Here is a 16988-nt window from a genome sequence, read left to right on the forward strand (position 1 = left end):
AGCCTGGAACCTGCGGCGGCTCCGCCTCTCTCGGAGCACCCTGACTCTAGGGCAAGATGCCCCCGTCGCCTCACCCTGCCTGGGTCTGAGCTAACAGCAGCCTGCAGAGTCTGTCTGGGGTGGGCTGCTGGGGGCCGCGAGGGCCCTGCCCCCCAATTCTGCAGCCCGCTGGGACTGGACCCAGACTGGAGAACAGGGACCAGGAGCAGGAGGTCAAGTCCATGTGGGGGCAGGGAGCCCTAAGTTGGGGCCCTCCCCCGCCTCCTGACACACTGCTGTAGTGGGAGGGCTTTGCCGGCTGCTCTGCCGGGTGGGGGCTGTGGGTGACCCCTGCTGGCGGCTGTTTGTAGCAGGGCCCAGCAGGACAGGGGCTGAGTCACTAGGCAAGGGACTCCCAACCTGTCCGACCGGTCGCCTCCCAGGGAGAGACAAAGGGAGGGGGCTGGCTGGGGCAGGGCGGGAAGGTTTTCTAGTTTCTGTCTGTGATGATGGAGGAAGCAGCCTGAGCAAGGGGCTGGGATTTAGGGGCCCAGGCTCCCCCATCTCAATGGGGGCTGAGGCATCCTAGGCCTGCCCTGGAACCACATTACATCTGTGCTGGGCTGTACCCTGGAGAAGCGATAAACTCCCTCTGCTCTACTGGCTGGGGGGTCTGTTTGTGCCGCTCCGGGGGTGCAGGAGGCAGGACCCCGCTGCGATGTCACACACCCACTGCTTCTCCCCCAGCCAGGCCACCAGTCACAGCTGGGATTGTGTTCGCCCTGTTCTGTGAGTCCCACTGTCCTGTGCGGCTCTGTTGTAACCCAGTGCCTGTGCCTCAGTTTCCCTGGGCACTGCGCCGCTGCCTGGCGGGGGGGTGGCTCTCACTGAGGGGGGCTGCCCCAGCTCAGCATGTCCACAGCAATCACTCAGGCTGCCCTTTGACCTGAGCCTGGGGGGGGCAGGTGACACCTCGCCCGGGGGCAGGACGGGGGGGGGGGGCGGGGCTGCCGGCAGGCTGGGACCGGTTGCCAGGTGGGTTAGTTTAGTTTTTTGGTTGGCTTACAGCGGGCGGGGGGGGTCTAGCTGGCCATGGGGGGGGCGGGGCTCAGGCCCCCCCCTCCCCCAGGCCGGGCTGTGCTGGCTGCGCCTGGCTCCTGTAACAACAAATCCTGGGACCCAACAGCCCTTCTCTTCTACCTGCCGCCTGAGAGTCCTGTCAGGGTGTAGGGGGGGGCAGGGCCTGGGGACCCCCCCACATCCCGTGACACCTGGCCACACCCCCCCCCGGGCACAGGGTAGGAAGGGGCTGGCCATGGCATAGTGCTGGCAGCTGGAGCAGCCCCCACAAACCCCCACCCAGACACCAGTGCCATGCACAGGGAAACTGAGGCACACGCCATGTTCCTGCAAACCAGTGGGTCTGGCACAGGCTCACACAAAACAAGGGAAAATCCTCATGTGGTCACTAGTGTGACCAGCCCCCCCTCCCCCCAGGGGCCGCACCCCAGGCCTGGGGGAGGGGTCGTGGTCAGTCTTCCCTGGAGGCTGAGCGCTCAGGGGTCACCCGGGGAGATTCCGGCCCCGCCCGGCCACTTAGCAGCAAGTTTCTATTGGCCCCGCGCAGCCAACGTGCCCCGCCGCTCCCCGCCCCCACGCGCTGGTCCCAAGCCCCGAACCGGGGTCCGACGGGGCTGGAGTGGAAGGCGCAGAACCGGCACTTCGCCGCCAGAGGGCGCTCACGCAGCGCGCCAAGGGGGGGGGAAGACTCCCTTCCTAGAGCAGACACGCCCCCCCAGCAGGGAATCGGGCCTGGCACGTGGACTGGGGGGCGCACCCCAAACTGCTGGGGTGACCGTGCGGGGGGGCCCGGTAGGATGGAGACAGGAGCGTGGGCGGAGCGTTCGGGTGCAGATGTGGGGTGCAGCCATTGGGGGAGGGGCGGGATAGTAGGGGGCAGAGCAGTGCAGGAGGGTTGGGGTACCAGGCGGTGCATTTGGGGGGAGGGGGCACCGGGCTGGCCCCAGTGCAGTCGGGGGGCGGTGCAGCGGGGGCTGCTGGGTGTCCTGAGGGGAGGGGCAGAGCAGTGGCTAGGTGCGAGGGGGCGGGGGAAGGGCAAGGAGGTGCAGTGGCGGGAGGACTGCTGCGGGGTGCACTAGGAGAGGGGTGACTGCCAGAGGGGGCAGGCAGGGAATGTGGGGGGCGGGGCAGGCGGGTGGGGTGTGGGAAGGGGTTTACTGGGGGAGTGGGCAGGCGGGGAGCAGGGGAAGGGGCGAGCAGAGAGGGGTACACAGAAACGGGGCAGGCGGGAAACGTGGGGGAGTAGGGCAGGTGGGGTATGGAGGAGGGAGCAGGCGGGGTGGGGTGCACTGGAAGGGGGCAGGCACAGTGTGGAGGAGGGGAGAGCACTGGAGGAGGGCAGGCGGGATGTAGGGGAGGGCAGCGGGGTGCAGGTAGGGTGTGGGGGAGGGGAACAGGCAAGGAGCAGGGGAAGGGGGTGCACTGGAAGGGGGCAGGCAGGGTGTGGGGGAGGGGTGCACTGGAAGGGGGCAGGCGGGGTGTGGGGGAGGGGTGCACTGGGGGAAGGCAGGCAGGGTGTAGGGGAGTGCAGCGGGGGAGAGGGGTACACTGGAAGGGGGCAGGTGGGGGAGGCGGAGGCGGGGAGCAGGGGAAGGTGCACTGGAAAGAGGCAGGAGGGGTGCGTGGGGGGGTGCACTCGGGAGCGGAGCATGCGAGCGAGGGAGAGGGGTGCACTGGAAGGGGGCAGGCAGGGGGAGGGGTGCACGGGGGGGGGTCTCGCGGCCCGGGCAGGAAGCGCTGCAGGCAGCGGGGGAGAGAGGGATTAGCGGGGTACACTGGAAGGGGGCAGGAGGAGAGCGGGGGGGGTGCACTGGGAGGGGACAGGCGGGGTGCACTGGGGAGCGGGGGGGGCTGCACTGGTGGAGGGGGCAGGCGGGGAGCGGGGGGTGCACTGGAAGGGGGCAGGCGGGGTGCACTGGGGCAGCGGGGGGGGTGTACTGGGGGAGGAGGCAGGTGGGGAGAGGGGGGGTGCACTGGGGAGGGGACAGGCGGGGAGCGGGGGGGTTCACTGGGGAGGGGGCAGGCGAGGAGCGGGGGGGGGACTGCAGAGGGGGCAGGCGAGGAGCGGGGGGGTACACTGGGGAGGGGACAGGCGAGAAGCGGGGGGGGTGCACTGGGGAGGGGACAGGCGGGGGAGGGGTGCACTGGGGGAGGGGCCAGGCGGGGAGCGGGGGGGTGCACTGGGGGAGGGGGCAGGCGGGGAGCGGGGGGGTGCACTGGGGAGGGGACAGGCGGGGGAGGGGTGCACTGGGGAGGGGACAAGCGGGGGAGGGGTGCACTGGGGGAGGGGGCAGGCGGGGAGCGGGGGGGTGCACGGGGAAGGGGACAGGCGGGGAGCGGGGGGGTGCACTGGGGGAGGGGGCAGGCGGGGAGCGGGGGGGTGCACGGGGAAGGGGACAGGCGGGGGAGGGGTGCACTGGGGGAGGGGGCAGGCGGGGAGGGGTGCACTGGGGGAGGGGGCAGGCGGGGAGCGGGGGGGTTCACTGGGAAGGGGGCAGGCGGGGAGCGGGGGGCTGCACTGGGGGAGGGGGCAGGCGGGGGAGGGGTGCACTGGGGGAGGGGGCAGGCGGGGAGCGGGGGGATGCACGGGGAAGGGGGCAGGCGGGGGAGGGGTGCACTGGGGGAGGGGGCAGGCGGGGAGCGGGGGGGTGCACGGGGAAGGGGGCAGGCGGGGGAGGGGTGCACTGGGGGAGGGGGCAGGCGGGGAGCGGGGGGGTGCACGGGGAAGGGGGCAGGCGGGGGGCGGGGTGCTGCACTGGGGAAGGGGCAGGCGGGGGAGGGGTGCACTGGGGGAGGGGGCAGGCGGGGAGCGGGGGGGTGCACTGGGAAGGGGGCAGGCGGGGAGCGGGGGGCTGCACTGGGGGAGGGGGCAGGAGGGGGAGGGGTGCACTGGGGGGGGCAGGCGGGGAGCGGGGGGGTGCACGGGGAAGGGGGCAGGCGGGGGAGGGGTGCACTGGGGGAGGGGGCAGGCGGGGAGCGGGGGGGTGCACTGGGGGAGGGGGCTGGCGGGGGAGGGCTGCACTGGGGGAGGGGGCAGGCGGGGAGCGGGGGGGTGCACGGGGAAGGGGACAGGCGGGGGAGGGGTGCACTGGGGGAGGGGGCAGGCGGGGAGCGGGGGGGTGCACTGGGGGAGGGGGCTGGCGGGGGAGGGCTGCACTGGGGAGGGGCAGGCGGGGAGCGGGGGGGGGTGCACGGGGAAGGGGGCAGGCGGGGGAGGGGTGCACTGGGGGAGGGGGCAGGCGGGGAGCGGGGGGGGTGCACGGGGAAGGGGGCAGGCGGGGGAGGGGTGCACTGGGGGAGGGGGCAGGCGGGGGAGCGGGGGGTGCACGGGGAAGGGGGCAGGCGGGGGGCGGGGTGCTGCACTGGGGAGGGGCAGGCGGGGGAGGGGTGCACTGGGGGAGGGGGCAGGCGGGGAGCGGGGGGGTGCACTGGGGGAGGGGGCAGGCGGGGGAGGGGTGCACTGGGGGAGGGGGCTGGCGGGGAGCGGGGGGGGTGCACGGGGAAGGGGGCAGGCGGGGGAGGGGTGCACTGGGGGAGGGGGCTGGCGGGGAGCGGGGGGTTCACGGGGAAGGGGGCAGGCGGGGGAGGGGTGCACTGGGGGAGGGGGCAGGCGGGGGGCGGGGGGCTGCACTGGGGGAGGGGGCAGGCGGGGGAGGGGTGCACTGGGGGAGGGGGCTGGCGGGGAGCGGGGGGCTGCACTGGGGGAGGGGGCAGGCGGGGGAGGGGTGCACTGGGGGAGGGGGCAGGCGGGGAGCGGGGGGCTGCACTGGGGGAGGGGGCAGGCGGGGGAGGGGTGCACTGGGGAGGGGGCTGGCGGGGAGCGGGGGGGGTGCACGGGGAAGGGGGCAGGCGGGGGAGGGGTGCACTGGGGGAGGGGGCAGGCGGGGAGCGGGGGGGTGCGCGGGGAAGGGGGCAGGCGGGGGAGGGCTGCACTGGGGAGGGGGCAGGCGGGGAGCGGGGGGGTGCGCGGGGAAGGGGGCAGGCGGGGGAGGGCTGCACTGGGGGAGGGGGCAGGCGGGGAGCGGGGGGTGCACTGGGGGAGGGGGCAGGCGGGGAGCGGGGGGTTCACTGGGAAGGGGGGGAGCGGGGGGGTGCACGGGGAAGGGGGCAGGCGGGGGAGGGGTGCACTGGGGGAGGGGGCTGGCGGGGGAGGGGTGCACTGGGGGAGGGGGCAGGCGGGGAGCGGGGGGTGCGCGGGGAGGGGGCAGGCGGGGAGCGGGGGGGTGCACGGGGGAAGGGGCAGGCGGGGAGCGGGCGGGTGCACTGGGGAGGGGGCAGGCGGGGAGCGGGGGGGTGCGCGGGGAGGGGGCAGGCGGGGAGCGGGGGGGTGCACGGGAGGGAGCTGGCGGGGGAGGGGGCAGGCGGGGAGCGGCGGGGAGCGGGGGGGTGCACGGGGAGGGGGCAGGCGGGGGAGGGGTGCGCGGGGGGGTCCCGCGCTCTCGGGCCCGGGCAGGAAGCGCTGCAGGCGGGGGGGAGGGCCCGGAAAAGGCGGCGGCTTTTCCTGCTCCCTCCCCCGGCCTGGGCCCGCCGCGGAGCCGAGCGCAGCGGAGCCCTGAGCCCGGCCCGGCCCGGCTCGGCGCGGAGCGAGCGGCCGGTGAGACCCGCCCCACGCGGCCGGGCGGGGGGCGCGGAGCGGAAGTGGCGTTTCCGGTGGGAATCCCCGCGGGGCGGGGCCGGGGCGCGCGGGGGGGGGAAGGGCTCTAGGGGTTCGGGGTACGGGGGCGGGACCTGCGCTGGCCCCGCCCCAGGTGGCGCCCCCTAGCGGCGGACGGGCCCCCAAGCTGCCCCCGAATGACCCCCCTGGAGCGGGCTGTGGGGGGGGGGGGCAGGAGCCCCCGCCCCGCGGCTCTGCCCCTCGGCTCCCAGCGCTGGCCCAGGGAGCCGGGCTAGGGCGCCCGGTGGGGAAATGGGGCACCTGGGGGGCAGGGCTGGAGCATGTTAACCCCCCCCCCCCATTTCCTGCCATGTCTGGAGTTGGTGAAATGTTTCACGGGCCTTTTCCTGCCACCTGCCCCTCCCGGGTCAGGCAGGGACCCGCGGCAGAGCGGGGGCTGCGTTTGGGAAAGCGCCCCCCCCCCCCGCCTGTAGACACAGAGACCCCCCCCCCACCCTCCACCTGTCAGCAACAGCTGGAGTAGATATGGGGGGGTGGGGGGGGTGCTGCTGGCTCAGAAAGAGGAGGCCATAAGGGAATATGGGGTGGGAGTGGGGGGGGCACTGGCAGGGCTGGGGCACAGGGACAGGTTGGCAGGGCTGGGGGTTGGGCATGGGGGGTGCCAGCAGTGCTGGGGCCAGGGCTGAGGAGGCAGGGGCTGTGGGTCAGATGTGGGGGGTACTGGCAGGGGTGGGGGGTAGAGGCGAGGGTCAGGTGTGGGGGTGCCGGCAGAACTGGGGGCAGGGCGGAGGGTCATGGGGGGGGTCCGGCAGGGCTGGGAGCAGGGTGGGGGGTGGGGTGTGGGGGCGCTGGCAGGGCAGGGGGTCAGGCCAGGGGGGCGCCGGCCGGGCGGGGTGTCAGGCCAGGGGGCGCCGGCAGGACGGGGGGCCGGGCGGGGGGGGTCAGGCCAGGGGGCGCCGGCAGGGCGGGGGGGGCGGGCGGGGGGTCAGGCCAGGGGGCGCCGGCAGGGCGGGGGGCCGGGCGGGGGGTCAGGCCAGGGGGCGCCGGCAGGGCGGGGGGCCGGGTGTGGGGGGGCCGGCAGGGGGGGGGGCACCGGTAGGGCGGGGGGGCCGGGCGGGGGGTCAGGCCAGGGGGCGCCGGCAGGGCGGGGGGCCGGGCGTGGGGGGGCCGGCAGGGCGGGGGGGCCGGGCGTGGGGGGGCCGGCAGGGCGGGAAGCCGGGCGGGGGGTCAGGCCAGGGGGCGCCGGCAGGGCGGGGGGCCGGGCGGGGGGTCAGGCCAGGGGGCGCCGGCAGGGCGGGGGGCCGGCAGGGCGGGGGGCCGGGCGTGGGGGCGCCGGCAGGGCGGGGGGCCGGGCGGGGGGTCAGGCCAGGGGGGCGCCGGCAGGGCGGGGGGCCGGCAGGGCGGGGGGCCGGGCGTGGGGGCGCCGGCAGGGCGGGGGGCCGGGCGGGGGGGTCAGGCCAGGGGGCGCCGGCAGGGCGGGGGGTCAGGCGAGGGGGGCGCCGGCAGGGCGGGGGGGCCGGCAGGGCGGGGGGCCGGGCTTGGGGGCGCCGGCAGGGCGGGGGGCTGGGCGGGGGGTCAGGCCAGGGGGCGCCGGCAGGGCGGGGGGCCGGGCGGGGGGGTGGGCGGGGGGCCGGGCGGGGGGCGCCGCAGGCCCGTGTGTCCCTGCGGGGTGCCCGGCTGCAGGGGGGCAGGGCGGGGGGCCGGGCGTGGGGGGGCCGGCAGGGCGGGGGGGCCGGGCGTGGGGGCGCCGGCAGGGCGGGGGGGCCGGGCGTGGGGGCGCCGGCAGGGCGGGGGGCCGGCGGCGGGGGGGCGCCACAGGCCCGTGTGTCCCTGGGGGGTGCCCGGCTGCAGGGGGGGCGGGGCCGTGGCTCCCCCCTGCGTTTCCTGCAGGAAGTCGAGTCTCTCGCTGTCAGTAATTTGGGGCCTCGTGTTGGTGTCGCAGCCCAGCCGAGCGGCCTTCCGGCTGGGGGAGGGGCACGTGAGGGACCCGGGGTCCGGGCCTGAGCCCCCGGCGGGGGCCGGTTTGCTCTGCAGCCGCCTCTAGGTGTCCTCTGGAGGTAGGTCCCGGCTACGGGCGCCCCCACGGCCGGGCCCTCGCCCCGCTGGAGGGGAGTCAACTCCTGCGCCCCCTTGGTTCAGGCTGCCCCCCATCCCCTCCCTCTTCTTCCCAGCCTGATGCCCCCAGCCCGGCCCAAGCCCCTCCCCCCAGCTACTGCCCCAGCCCTGCCCAAGCCCCTCCCCCCACGTACTGCCCCAGCCCAGCCCAAGCCCCTCCCCCCACGTACTGCCCCAGCCCGGCCCAAGCCCCTCCCCTCACGTACTGCCCCAGCCCGGCCCCAAGCCCCTCCCCCCATGTACTGCCCCAGCCCTGCCCAAGCCCCTCCCCCCACGTACTGCCCCAGCCCGGCCCAAGCCCCTCCCCTCACGTACTGCCCCAGCCCGGCCCAAGCCCCTCCCCCCACGTACTGCCCCAGCCCGGCCCAAGCCCCTCCCCCCACGTACTGCCCAGCCCGGCCCAAGCCCCTCCCCCCACGTACTGCCCCAGCCCTGCCCAAGCCCCTCCCCCCACGTACTACCCCAGCCCTGCCCAAGCCCCTCCCCCCACGTACTGCCCCAGCCCGGCCCACGCACCTCCCCCCACATACTGTCCTCTGCCCTCCTCCCCCAGCTAACATTTTTCAGCTGCTTTGGGAAGGCTAAGGGGGTCAATTTCCACCCCCAAGGAGGAAGAGGGGGGAATCCCCCACACTCCCATTCAGCCAGGCCTGTGACACGCACACACACGCCCCCGCGGGCAGGGGTGGTGAGTACACGCACACGTACATACACACCCACAAGGGGGCGGGTGAGTACACATACACACATGTACATACACACACATGGGGAGGTGAGTACACACACGCGGGCAGGCAGGGGGGGTGAGTACACACACACACACACACACCTGTGCGCGTGGGGGGGAGAGCACACATACACATGTACATACACACACACGGGGGTGAGTACACGCACACAGGTACGTACACACATGCGGGCGTGCGGGGGGTGAGCACACACACACACACAGGTACGTACACACACGCACACGCACACAGGTACGTACACACACGGGCGGGCGGGGGGTGAGCACACACACACACACACACACAGGTACGTACACACGGGCGGGCGGGCGGGGGGGTGAGTACACACACACACACACACAGGTACGTACACACGGGCGGGCGGGGGGTGAGTACACACACACACACACACACACAGGTACGTACACATGGGCGGGGGGTGAGTACACACACACACACACACACAGGTACGTACACACACGGGCGGGCGGGGGTGAGCGCACACACACACACACACACACGCACACAGGTACGTACACACATGGGCGGGGGGTGAGCACACACACACACACAGGTACGTACACACGGGCGGGCGGGGGGTGAGTACACACACACACACACACACACAGGTACGTACACATGGGCGGGGGGTGAGTACACACACACACACACACACAGGTACGTACACACACGGGCGGGCGGGGGTGAGCGCACACACACACACGCACACAGGTACGTACACTACGCGGGCGGGCGGGGGGGTGAGCACACACACACACACACACAGGTACGTACACACTGCGGGCGGGGGGGTGAGCACACACACACACACACACACAGGTACATACACACACACACACGCACACACACAGGTACGTACACATGGGCGGGCGGGCGGGGGGGTGAGCACACACACGCACACACGTACGTACACACACACACACGCACACGCACACACCCCGCCGTGCGCGGGGGAGGTGAGTCAGGCCGGCGGGGATGTGAGGCTCTTTGTGCGGCACAGACCCTGCATTCATCCCGCTCACCTCCGCTCGCGCCGCCATGTCGGAGCCAGCCCGGGAGACGCGGTGCGCAGGAGAACCCCCCAGCGCCTGCGGGGGAGGGGCGGGCAGCCTTTCCCTTGGGGGCTCAGTCCGGCTGAACTGGGGGGCTGGGACTGACCCTGGTGCCGTTGGCAGGTGGGTCCCCTGGAGCAGCATGGAGCCGTACAGCGAGGTGAGTGGCTGGGGGCAGGGGAGGGTCCCCCGTACCCCATGCTGATGCGCCCCCCACTGACGCAGGTGGGGGGGCTTCCTCAGTCCTGACCCCTTTGTGTTCCCCCTGGAGTCCCCAGGGGCCGTCCCACCCTCTCTCTGCCCCCAGGGCCCGGGCCCCGGCGCCGCCAGCTTGCCCCATCATTGGGGCGGAGGACGAGTACTTCGAGAACGACATGGAGCCGGTGAGGGGGGCCGTGTCCCTGGGAAGGGGGGGCCGGGCCGGGCCGTGGGGCTGACTCTCGGCTTCCCCCCAGACTCCCGACGAGCAGAGCAGCGTCTTCCAGAGCATGGAGCTGGTGCTGCGGCACCCGGCCTACCTCATGGCCTTCCTGCACCACGTGGGTGCTCCAGTTCGACTCCAGCCCCGTGGTGAGTGGGGGGCAGGTCGGGGGGTCGGGGGGGCTCCTCAGTGCCCCTGTGCTGACCCCCGTCCGCTCCTCAGCTCTGCTACCTGCACGTGGACTTGATCAACAGCATGAGCGCCAAGGAGGGCCGGAAACTCTTCCTGGATTTCTGCCACACCTTCCTGGACAAGGCGGGGGTGAGCCTGGCGCCCCCCTCGCGCTCTCACCGCCCCCCACATCCGCCCACCCCCACAACCCTCTCGTGCCCCCCTTGCACTCCCACCGCCCCCACATCCCTCTCGTGCCCCCTCACACTCCCGCCACCCCCACAACCCCCCTCGTGCCCCCTCACACTCCCACCGCCCCCACATCCCCCCTCGTGCCCCCCTCACACTCCCGCCACCCCCACATCCCCCCTCGTGCCCCCTCACACTCCCACCGCCCCCACATCCCCCTCATGCCCCCCCTCACGCTCCCACCGCCCCCACATCCGCCCCTGCCCCCTTGCACTCCCACCGCCCCCACATCCCTCTCGTGCCCCCTCACACTCCCACCGCCCCCACATCCCTCTCGTGCCCCCTCACACTCCCACCGCCCCCACATCCCTCTCGTGCCCCCCTTGCACTCCCGCCACCCCCACATCCCCCCTCGTGCCCCCTCACACTCCCACCGCCCCCACATCCCCCCTCGTGCCCCCCTCACACTCCCACCGCCCCCACATCCCCCCTCGTGCCCCCTCACACTCCCACCGCCCCCACATCCCCCCTCGTGCCCCCCTCACGCTCCCACCGCCCCCACATCCGCCCCTGCCCCCTTGCACTCCCACCGCCCCCACATCCCTTTCGTGCCCCCTCACACTCCCACCGCCCCCCACATCCCTCTCGTGCCCCCCCTTGCACTCCCACCGCCCCCACATCCCTCTCGTGCCCCCCTTGCACTCCCGCCACCCCCACATTCCCCCTCGTGCCCCCCTCACGCTCCCACCGCCCCCACATCCGCCCCTGCCCCCTTGCACTCCCACCGCCCCCACATCCCTTTCGTGCCCCCTCACACTCCCACCGCCCCCCACATCCCTCTCGTGCCCCCCTCACACTCCCACCGCCCCCACATCCCCCCTCGTGCCCCCCTCACACTCCCACCGCCCCCACATCCCCCCTCGTGCCCCTCACACTCCCACCGCCCCCACATCCCTCTCGTGCCCCCTCACGCTCCCACCGCCCCCACATCCCTCTCGTGTCCCCCTCACGCTCCCACCGCCCCCACATCCCTCTCGTGCCCCCCTCACGCACCCACCGCCCCCACATCCCTCTCGTGTCCCCCTCACGCTCCCACCGCCCCCACATCCCTCTCGTGCCCCCTCACGCTCCCACCGCCCCCACATCCCTGTCGTGCCCCCTTGCTCTCGCACCGCCCCCACATCCCTTTCGTGCCCCCTCACACTCCCACCGCCCCCACATCCCTCTCGTGCCCCCTCACGCTCCCACCGCCCCCACATCCCTCTCGTGCCCCCTCACGCTCCCACCGCCCCCACATCCCTGTCGTGCCCCCTTGCTCTCGCACCGCCCCCACATCCCTTTCGTGCCCCCTCACACTCCCACCGCCCCACATCCCTCTCGTGCCCCCTCACGCACCCACCGCCCCCACATCCCTCTCGTGCCCCCTCACGCTCCCACCGCCCCCACATCCCTGTCGTGCCCCCTTGCTCTCGCACCGCCCCCACATCCCTCTCGTGTCCCCCTCACGCTCCCACCGCCCCCACATCCCTCTCGTGCCCCCTCATGCTCCCACCGCCCCCACATCCCTGTCGTGCCCCCTTGCTCTCGCACCGCCCCCACATCCCTCTCGTGCCCCCTCACGCTCCCACCGCCCCCACATCCCTCTCGTGTCCCCCTCACACTCCCACCGCCCCCACATCCCTCTCGTGCCCCCTCACGCTCCCACCGCCCCCACATCCCCCCTCGTGCCCCCTCACACTCCCACCGCCCCCACATCCCTGTCGTGCCCCCTTGCTCTCGCACCGCCCCCACATCCCTCTCGTGCCCCCCCTCACGCTCCCACCGCCCCCACATCCCCCCTCGTGCCCCCCTCACACTCCCACCGCCCCCACATCCCCCCTCGTGCCCCCTACACACTCCCACCGCCCCCACATCCCTCTCGTGCCCCCTCACGCTCCCACCGCCCCCACATCCCTCTCGTGTCCCCCTCACGCTCCCACCGCCCCCACATCCCTCTCGTGCCCCCTCACGCACCCACCGCCCCCACATCCCTCTCGTGTCCCCCTCACGCTCCCACCGCCCCCACATCCCTCTCGTGTCCCCCTCACGCTCCCACCGCCCCCACATCCCTCTCGTGCCCCCTCACGCTCCCACCGCCCCCACATCCCTGTCGTGCCCCCTTGCTCTCGCACCGCCCCCACATCCCTTTCGTGCCCCCTCACACTCCCACCGCCCCCACATCCCTCTCGTGCCCCCTCACGCTCCCACCGCCCCCACATCCCTCTCGTGCCCCCCTCACGCTCCCACCGCCCCCACATCCCTCTCGTGCCCCCTCACGCACCCACCGCCCCCACATCCCTCTCGTGCCCCCTCACGCTCCCACCGCCCCCACATCCCTGTCGTGCCCCCTTGCTCTCGCACCGCCCCCACATCCCTCTCGTGTCCCCCTCACGCTCCCACCGCCCCCACATCCCTCTCGTGCCCCCTCATGCTCCCACCGCCCCCACATCCCTGTCGTGCCCCCTTGCTCTCGCACCGCCCCCACATCCCTCTCGTGCCCCCTCACGCTCCCACCGCCCCCACATCCCTCTCGTGTCCCCCTCACACTCCCACCGCCCCCACATCCCTCTCGTGCCCCCTCACGCTCCCACCGCCCCCACATCCCTCTCGTGTCCCCCTCACGCTCCCACCGCCCCCACATCCCTGTCGTGCCCCCTTGCTCTCGCACCGCCCCCACATCCCTCTCGTGCCCCCCTCACGCTCCCACCGCCCCCACATCCCCCTCGTGCCCCCCTCACACTCCCACCGCCCCCACATCCGCCCTCGTGCCCCCTCACACTGCCACCGCCCTCACATCCGCCCTCGTGCCCCCTCACACTCCCACCGCCCCCACATCCGCCCCTGCCCCCCTTGCACTCTCGTGCCCCCCCACATTCACCCCACCCCCACATCCTTCTCGTGCCCCCCTCACACTCCCACCGCCCCCACATCCGCCTGTGCCCCCCTTGCCCTCCCGCCACCCCCCACGTCCCCCCCTGCCCCCTCGAGTTCCCCTTGCACTGCCACCACCCCCACGTCACCCACGTCCCCCCTTGTGTCCCCCTCGCGCTCCTGCCTGCCCCCATCCCCCTCGTGCCCCCCTCATGTCCCCGCCTGCCCTCCATCCTTCCCCAGCCCCCCTGCCCATCACAAGCCCTTCGTTCTAACCCCCCTTCTCTCTCTGCTCAGCTCCTGCGGGTGCCGGTCCCACCCCATGTGCAGTTTGAACTGGGTGAGCGTCGTGCTCCGAGCCTGGGGGAAGGAAGGAACCTGCCCCCCCCCCCCGCCCTCCCATTCCCGGAGCATCAGATGGGGACACTGGGGCCCCGAATCCTGTCGCTTCTCCCCCCCCCCCCCGTGCTCGGCAGCTCTTTGTACCACCAGCACCTTAGAACAGGGAGCATTCTGGGGCTGGGGGGCAGCGGCGGGGCCGGGGGGCAGGGGTGAGAATGGGGGGCAGTGGCGGGGCCGGGGGGCAGGGGTGGGAATGGGGGGCAGTGCGGGGCCGGGGGGCAGGGGTGGGAATGGGGGGCAGCGGCGGGGCCGGGGGGCAGCGGCGGGGCCGGGGGGCAGGGGTGGGAATGGGGGGCAGCGGCGGGGCCGGGGGGCAGTGGCAGGGGCGGGAATGGGGGGCAGTGGCGGGAATGGGGGGCAGTGGCGGGGCCGGGGGCCAGGGTGGGAGTGGGGGGCAGTGGCGGGGCCGGGGGGCAGGGGTGGGAGTGGGGGGCAGTGGCGGGGCCGGGGGGCAGGGGTGGGAATGGGGGGTAGTGGCGGGGCCGGGGGGCAGGGGTGGGAGTGGGGGGCAGCGAGAGGCCTGGGGGGCAGGGGCGGGAGTGGGGGGCAGCGAGAGGCCCGGGGGGCAGGGGCAGGAGTGGGGGGCAGCAGCAGAGCCAGGGGACGGGGTTTGGGGGTCTGGAGTGAGGGGCAGCTGGGGTCCCTGTCCTGGCCCAGCCGGGCCGGGGATGGGGGAGGGGCGGAGCCGAGCCAGGCCAGGCCCTGCCAGGCTGGCACAGGGAGCCACCTGGTGGGCGTCCCGCAGCACTGCAGCCACAGAGCCGGGGCACCTCCCCCCTTCCTGTCCTGCCTCGATTTTCCTCCCCTCCCTGCCTGCCTCCAAGGAAGCGCCCTCCCCCCCCCCCAGCCCAGGATTCACCTGCACTTCCTGTCCCACCATGGCTGGGTCCCCTCCTGCTCCCCGCTGTGCGTGTCCAGCCTGTGAACGCGTGTGGGCCTGGCCTGGGCGTCGGGCTGGGCCTGCTATTCCAAACGCAGAGCCAGGAGCCTTCGCTCAGTCCAGGCTACTGGCTGGAGGCACTGCTGGGGGAAGCTCGCAGCGCTGGGCTCCCTAGCAGGGGGAACTGTTGGGGGAAGCTCGCAGTGCCAGGGTCCCTAGCGGAGGGCACTGCTGGAGGAAGCTCACAGCGCCAGGGTCCCTAGCGGAGGGCACTGCTGGGGGAAGCTCGCAGCGCCGGGGTCCCTAGCGGGGGCACTGCTGGGGGAAGCTCGCAGCACCGGGGGTCCTTAGCGGGGGGCACTGCTGGAGGAAGCTCGCAGCACCGTGGTCCCTAGCGGGGGCACTGCTGGAGGAAGCTCGCAGCGCCGTGGTCCCTAGTGGGGGCACTGCTGGAGGAAGCTCGCAGCGCAGGGGTCCCTAGCGGGGGCACTGCTGGAGGAAGCTCGCAGCGCAGGGGTCCCTAGCGGGGGCACTGCTGGAGGAAGCTCGCAGCGCAGGGGTCCCTAGCGGGGGCACTGCTGGGGGAAGCTCGCAGCGCCGTGGTCCCTAGCGGGGGCACTGCTGGAGGAAGCTCGCAGCGCAGGGGTCCCTAGCAGGGGCACTGCTGTGGGAAGCTCACAGCGCCTCGTCTCTCCCTGCAGACCGGAACCGCCCAGAGCTGATCCCGGACGACGTTCTGCGCCGGTTCCTGGCTGAGATCCAGAACTTCAGCACCCCATGATCACCAAGCAGCTGGAGGATTTCAGGTGAGTCCCTGCAGGGCTCCCATGGGGGGGGGGGGGCGACAAGGGACAGTGGGGGATGGGCAGGGGAGCTTGGTGGGGCCTGGATTGCGGGGACTGGGTGGCTGGGGGGGTTGGGCAGTGGGGGGGAGGATTAGTGGCGTGGATGGTATGGGGGCGTGGGAGGCTGGGTAGGCAGTGCAGGGGCGGGTGGCACGGAGGGGCTGGGGGTGGGGGGTGGGCGGCACAGGGGAGTTGGGATGCGTGGGGGACTGGGGGCAGGGTGGGGCAGGGCGGGCAGCACAGGGGAACCAGAGTGGGCAGGCGGCTGGGGGTGAAGCGGGGCAGTGCAGGGGCGGGTGGTGCAAGGGGCTGAGTGAGGGGCGGGGCAGTGCAGGGGCGGGTGGCATGGAGGTGCTGGGGGCGGGGGGATGGGCGGCACAGGGGAGCCGGGGTGGGGGTGGGCAGAAGGCCGGGGGCGGGGCAGGCGGCACAGGGGAGCTGGGATGCGCGTGGGGCCCGGGTGGGGCGGGGCAGGGCAGGACGGGCAGCACAAAGGAGCCAGGACGGGGCGCGGGCGGGGCGGGACGGGCAGCACAGAGGAGCCGGGGCGGGGTGGGCAGCACAGAGGAGCCAGGACGGGGCGGGGCGGGACGGGCAGCACAGAGGAGCCAGGGCGGGGCGGGGCGGGCAGCACAGAGGAGCCAGGGCGGGGTGGGCAGCACAGAGGAGCCAGGGCGGGGCAGGGCGGGGCGGGCAGCACAGAGGAGCCAGGACGGGGCGCGGGCGGGGCGGGACGGGCAGCACAGAGGAGCCGGGGCGGGGCGGGGCGGGACGGGCAGCACAGAGGAGCCAGGACGGGGCGGGGCGGGACGGGCAGCACAGAGGAGCCAGGACGGGGCGGGGCGGGGCGGGACGGGCAGCACAGAGGAGCCAGGACGGGGCAGGGCGGGGCGGGACGGGCAGCACAGAGGAGCCAGGATGGGGTGGGGCGGGGCGGGACGGGCAGCACAGAGGAGCCAGGGCGGGGCGGGGCGGGACGGGCAGCACAGAGGAGCCAGGGCGGGGCGGGGCGGGACGGGCAGCACAGAGGAGCCAGGGCGGGGCGGGGCGGGACGGGCAGCACAGAGGAGCCAGGATGGGGTGGGGCGGGGCGGGACGGGCAGCACAGAGGAGCCAGGGCGGGGCGGGCAGCACAGAGGAGCCAGGGCGGGGCGGGGCGGGGCGGGACGGGCAGCACAGAGGAGCCAGGACGGGGCGGGCAGCACAGAGGAGCCAGGGCGGGGCGGGGCGGGGCGGGCAGCACAGAGGAGCCAGGACGGGGCGGGGCGGGCAGCACAGAGGAGCCAGGACGGGGCGGGGCGGGGCGGGGCGGGCAGCACAGAGGAGCCAGGGCGGGGCAGGGCAGGACGGGCAGCACAGAGGAGCCAGGGCGGGGCGGGGCGGGACGGGCAGCACAGAGGAGCCAGGACGGGGCGGGGCGGGACGGGCAGCACAGAGGAGCCAGGGCGGGGCGGGGCGGGGCGGGCAGCACAGAGGAGCCAGGGCGGGGCGGGGCGGGAACGGGCAGCACAGAGGAGCCAGGATGGGGTGGGGCGGGGGCGGGCAGCACAGAGGAGCCAGGGCGGGGCGGGGCGGGCAGC

General features: G+C 74.3%; 1 protein-coding gene across 1 annotated transcript; it reads left to right on the forward strand.

Moving 5' to 3' along the window:
- Positions 1-1380: 1380 nt before the first annotated feature.
- LOC142823579 (uncharacterized) lies at positions 1381-15396 on the forward strand. The gene is made up of 8 exons (XM_075914834.1): positions 1381-1396; positions 5421-5653; positions 9714-9750; positions 9898-9973; positions 10046-10160; positions 10234-10332; positions 13579-13621; positions 15265-15396. Exons 1-8 carry the CDS (start codon positions 1381-1383, stop codon positions 15342-15344), a joined length of 699 nt encoding a protein of 232 aa, XP_075770949.1. The 3' UTR covers positions 15345-15396.
- Positions 15397-16988: the final 1592 nt, after the last annotated feature.

Source organism: Pelodiscus sinensis, unplaced genomic scaffold, assembly GCF_049634645.1.
Source record: "Pelodiscus sinensis isolate JC-2024 unplaced genomic scaffold, ASM4963464v1 ctg220, whole genome shotgun sequence".
NCBI classification, from domain to species: Eukaryota; Metazoa; Chordata; order Testudines; family Trionychidae; genus Pelodiscus; species Pelodiscus sinensis.